The 12,252-nt window shown below is 46.0% G+C and overlaps 1 protein-coding gene across 3 annotated transcripts in view; it reads left to right on the top strand.

Annotated features, from left to right (window-relative positions):
* LOC309354242 (RNA binding protein fox-1 homolog 1-like) overlaps nucleotides 1-11,815 on the top strand; it is a 41,928-nt gene extending 30,113 nt beyond the window's left edge. For all 3 annotated transcript variants that reach the window (XM_081884323.1, XM_081884322.1, XM_081884324.1), the window contains exons 6-12: nucleotides 928-988; nucleotides 2,198-2,251; nucleotides 4,102-4,237; nucleotides 5,075-5,114; nucleotides 6,113-6,183; nucleotides 7,063-7,135; nucleotides 9,796-11,815. In XM_081884323.1, coding sequence (XP_081740449.1) covers nucleotides 928-988; nucleotides 2,198-2,251; nucleotides 4,102-4,237; nucleotides 5,075-5,114; nucleotides 6,113-6,183; nucleotides 7,063-7,135; nucleotides 9,796-9,840 — 480 coding nt within the window. In that variant the 3' untranslated portion in view covers nucleotides 9,841-11,815. The remainder of the gene's footprint in view (nucleotides 1-927; nucleotides 989-2,197; nucleotides 2,252-4,101; nucleotides 4,238-5,074; nucleotides 5,115-6,112; nucleotides 6,184-7,062; nucleotides 7,136-9,795) is intronic.
* Nucleotides 11,816-12,252: the final 437 nt, after the last annotated feature.

The raw sequence follows: 12,252 nt of genomic DNA on the forward strand, positions 1-12,252 counted from the left end.
GAGAATAATCATGGAAGCCATCGAGATAGAGAAACACCCTCACAACATGAACAAGCGTGACGACACATCCCGCTTGCCAGACATCTGGAAATTAGCCCTCCCCACAAAAACTGACACCAGATCCAGAGGCACACAGAACGCCATCACCAATCAACCACACCAGACCCAAACCCAGACCCTCTCCACAGATAAATTACAGACACCATCCAGTAGCCAAACCATGGTGGCACCTCCGGATGCTGCACCCCCCTGCAATCCCTACACAGATCTGGCTGACACAGGCCACAAAACCACAGCTCGCCCCTATACACGAAGCCAAGCCAGAGCACAACTAAGTGCAGTACAGCCATCTTCTCAGAAAAACTCTTCACAAAGTTCAAGAGGTCAAGACACAAAGACTTTAGCAACTAATCCACACCTAATGACCCACCTAAGTGGTACTCAGGATATCACTCAAGAAATCACTCAAGATATCCCTCAAGTAATTAAGGAACAAAAGAAGAAAAGGCACACTAGCCTGGGAACTTCCTCTCTGCCCAGAACATTGGAGGCTATACACCACACCCCCTCAACAGTATTTATAGGAACTCAAACACTGAGATCCTGCTCTGTTCCAGTAACAAGAAGCCGAAAGCACCAGCCTGAAGATGACGAGTGAGACCTCGTCGAAACGTCGCCTAGACACCCCAACTTTTACACGGGAAGACACCCGAGGACACCAAAACCTGCATTCCTGTACCCGTGAAAATCTACGAAAGCATATATATATATGAATCCACCTTAATTCAAACCCCTTAAGAGCCTTGTCAAAATCATCACTGTGTGGCTATCTATTTACTTGTCCCACTTCTTGGAGGAAAAGAAGAAGAAGCTAACAGCAACTTGTTCTGCATATGGCCTCACTTCCTTCTTCCTTCTCCCATCCAGGTCAACAACGCCACAGCCCGTTTAGTCACCAAGAAACCACCGGCGGCACCAGTGGTGAATGGTATGTAGAAGCTGGAATAAAAATAGCAACAATACATTTGGTTTATGATTCACTTGCCACGTAGTAATTCTCCAAGCAGCTTACATATTTTTAAGAGCATTAAAAAACAACAACAACCCACTAATACATAGGGGTAAGTACTATACAATAATCAGAGCCGTATTTCCTATTGGGTTTACTGGCACGTTGCGCCAGGGCGCTGGTCTCTCAGGGGTGCCCCAGCGAGTGGGGGAGCTGTGGGCTTTGCCGGTGGTCTCCCCTTTCCCTGCACGCCCGCCAGCTGTGCCCTGTCAACCATATGGCTGGCGGGCGTGCAGCTTGCCTCCCAAGCCTCCAAGGGAGGAGAGCAACTCTGGAAAATGGAGGGCGGGGGCCCAGAGGGGTCTTTGAACCATGGCGCCAGATATGCTTAAGGCGGCTCTGACAATAATCAAAATGCAGGATGCGGGTGGTGCTGTGGTCTAAACCTCTTGGGCTTGTCAGACAGAAGGTTGGCGGTTCGAATCTGCACAATAGGGTGAGCTCCTGTTACACTGTCCCAGCTCCTGCCTACCTAGCAGTTCGAAAGCATGCCAGTGCAAGTAGATAAATAGGTACCACTGCAGTGGGAAGGTAAACGGAGTTTCCGTGTGCTCTGGCTTCCGTTGTTCTGTTGCACCTGAAGCGGTTTAGTCATTCCGGCCACATGACCCAGAAAGCTGTCTGTGGACAAACACCGGCTCCCTCGGCCTGAAGATGAGATGAGCGCCGCAACCCCCATAGTCGCCTTTGGCTGGACTTAACCGTCCAGGGGTCCTTTATCTTTTACCTTTACAATAATCAAACAACAGACACAATAAAACAGCAGCAAAAACATATACAGTGGTACCTTGGGTTAAGAATTAATTTGTTCTGGAGGTCTGTTCTTAGCCTGAAACTGTTCTTAACCTGAGGTACCACTTTAGCTAATGGGGCCTCCCGCTGCTGCTGCACCGCGGAGACGATTTCTATTCTCATCCTGAAGCAAATTTCTTAGCCCAAGGTACTATTTCTGGGTTAGCGGAGTCTGTAACCTGAAGCGCCTGTAACCCGAGGTACCACTGTAACTTGTAAACAGCAAAATCATCATAACTGCTTCGTTAAGGATAGGGGCAAGACTACCTGAAAATAGTAATGAAGATGGGACAAGTTTTTCTCTGAGCCTTTCCTTGTTTGTCTGTGTCCGTTTAGGATGGAAGATCAATCCTATGGTTGGCGCTGTCTATGCCCCTGACCTGTACACAGGTAAATCCCCATCTCTTTGCCATTACTTTCCCCTCCTAAACTTCCATCAAGTTCCACATTTCTGCCTTCCTTTCTCATTCACCACCTACCAAAGACCCCAAATCCTGTACGCATTTATTTAGGGCATTTGCTTGGAATCAAATAAGTTCTATTTTATGATCCCAATTACTTACAATCCCACACTGGACTGGCCCTTCCATGACTTAGAATGAGATTTCTGTGATCACTAGAAAGCAATACTAAACAGTCATATGTATAATAATAATAATAATAATAATAATAATAATAATAATGTCAGATGTATGCACCTCAGACTCCAAAATTTTGTGGGTTGGCTCTGTGCCTGTTCAGTGGACTTATTTAGCACCAAACCAGAATACAAGGTTTAGCATTTCTACCCCTGCAATTTTCTCATTCATTTGGGGTTCAAGGGGCTGCAGAGCAGAGAGTTGTTTGGCTCTGCCATCCTGATTTGTGCTCAGTGCTTCGCTGCTGTTTATTGTACCTCTGGGGAGGCTTCCCAGCTGAGTTGAAGCAGTCTGTGTTGTCAGGCTGACAGAGATCCAGCTGGAGCATGCTGGGTTTGGTCTTTTTTTTTTAACGTGTATGTATATAATTTCCTAAGGCCTCAGGAGTATCAAGACTAGCTTTCCTGAGGCGTCTCTCAGCTAGGGATGTGGGGAAATCTCATCAAAAACAGGAGCATCAATTGCTGCAGTTTGCATGTTCGTGCAAGGTAAGGCACTAAAATCATGCAAGAAGGATGCAACAATTCTTGGCTATCTTTTTTTCTTTTTAGTCTGCAAACATTATGCAAACGTCAGTGTTTTTGACGTTCTCCTTTCATTGAAATCAGCTACTTAATTCATTGTGCTAGTTTCAGCCACAGTGGAGAACGAGGGAATTGTTGGAAGAAGCTGAACCGTAAAGGACGAGAAACAGCCCTGATTGTGGCGAAAACAGGATGGGACAGAAATGGTTGCCTCCTTATATCCTTACATCCAACGCTCGCTGAAAATCTCAGTCGTGGCTGAAATTCTTTGGTGGCTTCTCAGAATCCTGTTCTAGGGTTTCCTCTGTCACTCTCTTTATTTGAAAAGCGCTTTGGGCCAGCCACTCCTCCTTTAAGTCACCCAGTTCCATTGAGCTCATGCTCAATTTTGCCTCCATCATTTCTGCCTCTAGTAGGACATGCATGCCCCATGCATGCAGCTGCAGCTGTTTAGACACACTCTCTGACCTTTGGGGACATCTGTGGAAAAAGCTCTTTCTTATTAGGCAAAGTACATAGAAGGCCAAGGGACACGGGTGGTGCTGTGGGTTAAACCACAGAGCCGAGGACTTGCCGATCAGAAGGTCAGCGGTTCGAAACCCTGCAACAGGGTGAGCTCCTGTTGCTCGGTCCCTGCTCCTGCCAATCTAGCAGTTCAAAAGCACAAAGTGCAAGTAGATAAATAGGTACCGCTCCAGTGGGAAGGTAAACGGCATTTCCGTGTGCTGCTCTGGTTCACCAGAAGCAGCTTAGTCATGCTGGCCACATGACCCGGAAGTTGTACGCCGGCTCCCTTGGCAAGTAAAGCGAGATGAGCGCCGCAACCCCAGAGTCGTCCGCAACTGGACCTAATGGTCAGGGATCCCTTTACCTTTACAATAGAAGGCCAAGAATGAGGGCAGGAAGTGTCACCTGAATAATCTTGGCACCACGTCATTTCTATTCCTGCTGCCTGACTTCAATGTGACTTTTATTGTGGAGAATATTTAGCAAGCTGCTTTGAGAGCCTCCTGGGGCTATAAAGCGGGATATAAGTATTGGAAATAAACACATTAATATCTTTCTTCCTCCCATCTAGTGGCGAGCATCCCTTACCCCATGATGGCACCAGCTGCCCTGGCATATCGTGGGGCTCTGCGAGGGCGTGGCCGAGCTGCCATCTATAACCCCATTCGAGCAGCTCCTGCTCCGTCTCCAGTTCCAGCCTATGGCAGGTGAGAGGCAGAGACCGTTCTGTTTGTTTTCATGGGGACAACTTCTATAGCCCTAAAAATAGGTCCTGAAGTCTGGAGGTTTTGCAGACTGAATGCAGACATGGCCAAACTTGGTCCTTCAGCTGTTTTGGGGCTACAACTCCCATCATCCCTAGCTAACACAACCAGTGGTCAGGGATGATGGGAATTGTAGTCCCAAAACAAGTTTGGCCATGCCTGATTTAATGGGAAGAACAGGTAAAATGGACTTCTTGCAGTTAGGAAAGCAATAGGGAAATGCATTGAAAAGTGCGGAATGAATGGCTTAACAGGAAGACATATAAACATCCCATGAGGAAACCTGAATGAATGCAGGCAGAATGCTCATTGTCATTTAACCTTCTCCTAAAAAAAATGGAAAGTACTTCTCCAAATTTCCTAATCCAGTTTGTCAATGAATCAATCAGTAAAAACTGAGTGAAATTTTATTAGGTTTATTATTTAGTTTATTAAAGTTTCTTATTAAGGGGAAGTTTGCACACAAATGTGTACGTTACTGAAAGTAACATCCAAAATATGCCTTATATTAGCAGAAACGGCTTGGAAAAATGCATACCGTATATTAGGCACAAATGTGTGTTTTAGGAGAAATGTGCTTGAAAACACTTTTTTGAGTAGGTGGAAATAGGTATTTTTTTAATGCATGAGAATATGCCGAAATGGGGCAAACTGAATTTAAGAGTAGAACAATAAGAAACTAAGAAAAACCCAGATTGACAGATTTATCATCCCCTGTTGATAAGATGGCCAAGGTAGAGGACCATCTGTGCTGATTTTCTTTTTTCTTTTCCCACCTAGTGTGCTCTATCCAGACAGTCTGTATGGCTCTGACCTCTACGTAAGTCTTTACCTGGATTTCTTTGGATTTTAGGGTTCAAAGGTCCTGGGTATGTGCTGGCACCAGTTACCTGTGAGTAGAGAAAGCAGAGTGGGTTGGTTTCATGGCTTTTGCAAGGCAAAGGTCATGGTTGTTTTGGGGGGAGCATCTCTCAGGGCAGGTGAGCTAGCAAAACAGTCCTGCAAAACTGGCAGGACCCACAAAATTGGGTAGAACAAAGGATTGCCCTAGAACCAAGATTGCATGAGAAATGAGGAACATGAGAATCTTCCTTGAGGCAAGAGCGTTGGTCCATCTACTGTCTACACGGACTGGCAGTGGTTCTCCAAGGTTTCAGGCAGGGGAACTTGACACCTCTGTGTTCAAAACAGATGGTTTCCCCCTGAGCTACAGCTCTTCCTCTAAGCCTGGGGCAGTTGGGAGGTATGGGTGGCCTGAAGGAAAAGGGCATTGAGCCATGTGCAAGTCTGGGTGATCCAGCATGAGAATTGCTCCTGATTTGGTGGTTTCACGTGGGCCTGAAAGAGTGGGACTCCATCCTTTAAGACTTTATTTTATCTATTGAAGAGCTGTCCAGAGACTGCATCTTGTTGGGTGGCCATGCACGTGTAGTTAATAAATTAACAGTAATAACAAATAGAGTGTCATGGACTGTAGAGGTTTTGTGAACTAACATCACGCATAAGACTGTGTGCACAGCATAGACCTCGTGCAAACATCTGGTGGCTAGGCAGGTCTCTGAAATGCAAAATCAGTGGACTAGTGGGTGGCCCAGGGGCAAAATTCTTGCGTAAGAAGAAGCAGAAAAGAGGCATGGGTTCTTTGTGGGTCAAACTGCGAGGTGAGTTCCAGTGGCCGCTCTTGATCACGATTCAGAAAAGGGGGAAGAAGGTGCATGGAGGAAGACTTTTGTTTTCTTTTGAAGAACTGGAGACGGGGCGGCCTTCAAGAATCATGCACGATGGGCTATTGAATTGAATTGAATCTTTGAATTGCAGGGTTATCCTGCAGCTTACAGAGTGGCCCAGACGCCTGCAGCTGCAGCAACAGCAACAGCTTATAGCGATGGGTAAGTTTGAGACAGATTGTGTGCCTTGTCCAATGACCCTAGAGCATGGGTAGGCAAACTAAGGCCCAGGGCCGGAGCCGGCCCAATCACCTTCTCAATCCGGCCTGCAGACGGTCCGGGAATCAGCATGTTTTTACATGAGTAGTTATCTCCAGCTTGGACTACTGCAATGCGCTCTTCGTGGGGCTACCTTTGAAGGTGACCCAGAAACTACAACTAATCCAGAATGTGGCAGCTAGACTGGTGACTGAGACCACATAACACCGGTCTAGAAAGACCTACATTGGCTCCCAGTACCTTTCCGAGCACAATTCAAAATGTTGGTGTTGACATTTAAAGCCCAAAACGGCCTTGGCCCAGTATACCTGAAGGAGCGTCTCCACCTCCATTGTTCTGCCTGGATGCTGAGGTCCAGGTCTGAGGGCCTTCTGGAGGTTCCCTCACTGCCAGAAGCAAAGCTACAGGGAACCAGGCAGAGGGCCTTCTCGGTAGTGGCATCCGCCCTGTGGAACGCCCTCCCACCAGATATCAAAGAGAAAAACTACCACCTGACATTTAGAAGACATCTGAAGGCAGCCCTGTTCAGGGAAGTTTTTAATGTGTGACATTTTAATGTATTTTTAATCTTTGTTGGAAGCCGCCCAGAGTGGCTGGGGAAACCCAGCCAGATGGGTGGGGTACAAATAATAAATTATTATTATTATTATCTCTGGGTTATTTGTGGGGCATAGGAATTCGTTCATTTCCCCCCAGGAAATATAGTCCGGCCTCCCACAAGGTCTGAGGGACAGTGGGCCGTCCCCCTGCTGAAAAGGTTTGCTGATCCCTGCCCTAGATGCTTATCTGATTATCTCCTCTCTCGGGTCTTTTGGTTCACAGGTATGGACGGGTCTATACTACTGCCGACCCCTATCACCACACCGTGACCCCCGCCTATGGAGTTGGTGCCATGGTGAGTCACAGCGTTAATGGCCAGGTGTATTGTGTCCCCATCACAGAATCACAAAGCTGGGTGGGCATGGAAGACCATGCATGCCCAATCACCCGCTGAAAGGCAATGTAAGCATTGAACAGGCAGAGCGGAGGAAGTTGCTTCAAGAGCAGCAGTTTAGCTTCAGAAGATAAATGCAAGTGAGGCATTTATCCCGTGGGGCTGAGCTGGCTTTTTGGTGGCTCCTTCATAAAAAGGTTGGGAAATGTCTGCCTGTTTGGAGTGAGGGCTGTGCTTTCTGAATTGGCTTTCTTTGCCCTTGATGATGTCAGCCTGCAGCCAAACTGGTTCTGCAGAATTGCAGTATTGTTCCATTTACTGCCTGTACTGTGATCCAGTCATTGCCCATGTGACTAACAGAGGACAAGGAGGAAGACGTAGTGATTAGAAGATTGTGTCTAGCTGCAACAGGGTAAATAATGAGCTGGATCCATGTTTGTTGCAGGTAGTTCCTGATGAAATCTGTGGGACTTTGAAGTCATGACTAACTAGTCCCACTGATGTCAATGGGGCCAAGTTTAAGCAATAGGAGTTAAAGTTCTGTGCTCACTTACTTGGGAGTAAGTCCCACTGTACTGTATGGGATATATTTCTGAATACACATATAGGATTGCTCTGTCAGACTGGATTCAACCCAATGTCTGCAAACATGAGCATGAGCAGTAATTTCAGCTTTAAAATCATAGTGGGGGACGATTTGGCTTGGCTCTATATATATATATAGAGAGAGAGAGAGAGGAGGAAGGAATAAACAAACAAACAAACAAACAAACAAACAAACAAACAAACAAACGGCTGTTTAATGAACTACCATAATGTAATCATAGATCAAAAGAATACAGCTGTTCGTACAAGGGACTAGGACAGCAGGAGGTTTTCCATGAAAGATCAGAAACAGAAAAGCTAAAGTCATTAAAACCAAACTCTGGTGTGCTTTTTAAAGCGAGGATCATCATAGATATGTGAAAATTCTCATCGCAATACTGGGTGTAGCTTGACTGCATCCCTGAAAAATGCCCAGCAGATGGCAGTGTTTACCTGTCTATTAAGGGTCTTCTGCTTTTTCAAATAACAAGCATATACAATCCCTGTTCCTTTTGCTTCTATGTGGGATTCCAGTTTCGGTGCTTTGTTTGGCAGCTTAAAAAGTTCTGACAGAAACGAAACAGTGCGTTGAGCTTGTGCATAACGTTGTAAATTAGAAATGTCACAGTGTCTGATTTAGCTCAAACTTCTGACCTGAGGACAGCCATACAACTCCCCAAAGTAGGGTGGTTGGTGGGAATTTTATATGGCATGTGAAGGGGAAGCCTAGACAGACAGGTCTCTTGGGCCTCCTGTCCTCTGTATCTTCCTTTCAAATAATCTAGAGCTGCAGGCATCTTATTTGTTGGGGAAGAGAGCCCCCAAGAGGAATTCTGGGGGATGGAAAAGAATAGGGTAGAACAGCTCTTCCTATCTGGCTCAACTTTCTGTTACCCACCCAAGGTTTAAAAAAAACCCAGCAACTTGAGGGTGCCATGGTGCTCACATATGGTGTATTCTCAATTTATGTAGTTGATCTATGAGGGATGAATTGCGTGAATGTACCTATCTTTAGGCAAAGAACTTAAAATGGATTATGATGGTGATCCCATATACCAGTAGGGAATGCTTTCAATAAAGATCCATCTTTAGTTAAAACAGCCCCATCCATGCAGAAGAGGGAAGGTATTGAATGGTTTAGAGAGGAACCACAAAGTTTGTAGAAATGCAACACACACACACACACATGGGGAAAGGAGACAATTAGCAGACTTAATGGCCATGGAAAACTGACTGGGGGAGAGTGTAGAAAACTGTTGGTGGTGGTGGAAGAAGAATGGAATACCCTGGGGAAAGGGGCATGGCTGGAATACTGAACAGGAGTGCTCTACACTGCCACATTTTGTTGCAGATCCTATGTAATTTCTACAATGCAGACACCTACACTGCATTTTACTACTACTACTATTACTATATTATTTATACCGCCCCCCTCTGGCTGGGCCTCCCCAGCCACTCTGGGCAGCTCCCCACAGAATATTAAAAACGCGATAAAACATCAAACATTAAAAACTTCTCTAAACAGGGCTGCCTTCAGATGTCTTCTAAAAGTCAGATAGTTGCTTATCTCTTTGACATCTGATGGGAGGCCGTACCACAGGGCGGGCACCACTACTGAAAAGGCCCTCTGCCTGGTTCTCTGTAACCTCATATCTCACAGTGAGGGAACTGCCAGAAGGTCATCGGAGCTGGACCTCAGTGTCCAGGCTGAATGAAGGGGGGTGGGGACACTCCTTCAGATATACTGGGCTGAGGCCGTTTAGGGCTTTAAAGGTCAGCACCAACACTGTGAATTGTGCTCGGAAACGTAATGCATGCAGAATTTCCAGTTTAACAATAAAACCATAGGAGGTACCAGAGGAAGAGAAGAAGATAGCAAGAGGGGTTACATGATGTATAGGCTTTGCTATGGGGAGGTGATGAGGATGAAGAAGTCAACATAGCTTTGTTTTGTTAACGCCTTCCTGTCCTATTATTTTGACTTTTCCTCCTATACAACTTTCCCCTCACACGCTTGCTCCCTCTCTTTCCGGCAGGCCAGCTTGTACCGAGGAGGATGCAACCGTTTCACTCCGTACTGAGGGACCAAGCGCTGGCGCTGAGCATCTCGGAGGCACCTGTGAGCTGATGGCACAGGTGGTGGGACCTGGCGCTGAGAACCTTGCGTGTTTTTGTGTGTGTGGTGTATATGTGTGTGAGAGGAAGGCAGGCAGGTGATCGGTGAAGATGCCTCTCAACCAACAGGACGCTAATTCTGGGTGACAGTCAGATGACGACAGCTCAGGTGTTTCCTCCAGTCTCTTCAAAGCCTTCGTCGTTCCTCACAAATTCTGGCCTCTCCTGTGTTTTGCTGTTGGGCAGAGTCCAGCAGTTGGATGGTCGAAACAATTCAGATGCAGGGCAAACTGAAAACGGGCTACCACAGCTAGGTTACAGGATTGGCAAGGTGCATAGGATGAAATCCAGTTCACTTTGCGGCAGTGGGGCAAGCTAAGGCCTTGGCAAAAGCCATTCCCTGGAGTTCTCTGTGATAGATCAGATCTCCTTTGTGTCCTTCCACCACAACCATAAACTAGTTTCAAAGCAGTTTAAATAGTTATGGTGCCTGATTATCCTACCTTGAGGAGGATTGGAGATTCAAGGATAGAGTAGTGTATTCCTTCAACCAAAGATACTCAGGCCCTTCGATTTTTGGCAGATGGACTGGGGAACTGAGAACAAAAACGGATTCCAGACTAGTTTTGGATTTCAATTTGCCTTCACTACAACACGTGCATCAGTTATGGCTTCCCCAAGAATCCTGGGAAGTGTAGTTTTGAAAATGCTGAGAATTCTCTGCTTTTGGTTCCTAAGCCCGTCCAAGGCCACAATTCCCAGGGTTCCCTGGGGTATAGTCCCCCCCCCACCTCGTGTTATAGATCTGCCATATGGTTTAGCGAGAGGAGGTTCAGAATCATCGGTTCAAGGGGTGGACTTTGGTAATCTTTCATAATATGGCATCCTGTGTAAGGCCAAAAACTGGCATCCCCAAATTGATCTTCTCAGTTTTGCACCCCCTTGGCTTGGCACCCTGTGTAGGGGATCTGCCCGTACCACCCTAAATCTGGCGCTGATCTGTCTCTATCTGTCTCTGGAGTTCTCCCCTTCCTACTCTCATTCCCTGTCCTTTTCCTCCTCTTTGGTTGCTCTTTTATAAATACATTTTTCTTCATTCTGCACTCATGCTGTATTCTTTTGTGCTCTCCTGTACTTCTGATCTGCTTTGGGTATCAGCTTATGATAGGTAGCTGCTCAAGCCAGCCTCTTACTTTTCTGTGAAAACTTGGAGACTATTTTTTTTATCAAAGCCAGGGGTAAATCACAGTATATTTTTATAAATATTACTTCCCTATTTTTTATTCTTTTGTGTATCTATCTACAGTGGACCCTCCGGATACGAACTTAATTCGTTCCAGGGGTCTGTATGTACCCAGAAAAGTCCGCACCTAGAAGTGCTGCCTCTGCGCATGCACGCGGTGCGATAGAACGCTTCTGTGCATGCACACAGAGTGCTTCTGTGCTTGCACAAAGCACACAGAGTTTGCTTCCAGGTTTGCCACGTTCACAACCCCAAAGTTAAGTTACCTGAAGGTAACATAACCCAAGGGTCCACTGTATATCTAATGGCCATGATGCAGCAAAATGGCTTTGTATGCAGGGCTTAGTAGCAGAAGTTTTCCTTGCACAGAAAAAGCAAATGAACTCAAGTAGGGGTTTTATGCCACGTGAACCTGTTCAACAATCAGGCGCTGTTTTGCAGGACCCTCCTGTGCACATCATATTGTGCAAGAGTTTTGCATATCTGTGCATAGAGAAGGATGTGTGCGCACACACATGTATGTATATATTCACACATTCTTCTGGATCTCAGCCAATGCTGCATCAAACTTAGGTTACACACTATTCCAAGTCCCATTGATCTGAATGTGCTCAATGGTTTCCCATTCAAATCCATAGGACTTGTACCTAATTTTGCCTAGATTTCCCCTAAAAAATAAACTAAAAAGGTTTTTTTTTGAGGGCTGGGGTTTTGACTCATTCATTTTTTAAAAAAAAAACAAACCAAGCTGGGAATGTTTATAGCTGGAAAAGAAATTTTGATATTTTAAAAATGCAAAAGAGACAATCCAAAAAGAAGTCCTGGAAACTGATAACACAAGGAGTTTCCGATGAAGCCAAAGGGCATTAAGGAACTCAGTGCAGAGTGGAAGCCTAAGGAATGTTAAAGGTAAAGGGATCCCTGACCATTAGGTCCAGTCGTGGCTGATTCTGGGGTTGCGGCGCTCATCTCGCTTTATTGGCTGAGGGAGCCGGTGTACAGCTTCTGGGTCATGTGGCCAGCATGACTAAGCCACTTCTGGCGAACCAGAGCAGCGCACAGAAACGCCATTTACCTTCCCGCCAGAGTGGTACCTATTTATCTACTTGCACTTTGACGTGCTTTCGAACTGCTA

The sequence above is a fragment of the Podarcis melisellensis genome (assembly GCF_964234715.1).
Source record: "Podarcis melisellensis genome assembly, chromosome: 13".
Classification (NCBI taxonomy): Eukaryota; Metazoa; Chordata; class Lepidosauria; order Squamata; family Lacertidae; genus Podarcis; species Podarcis melisellensis.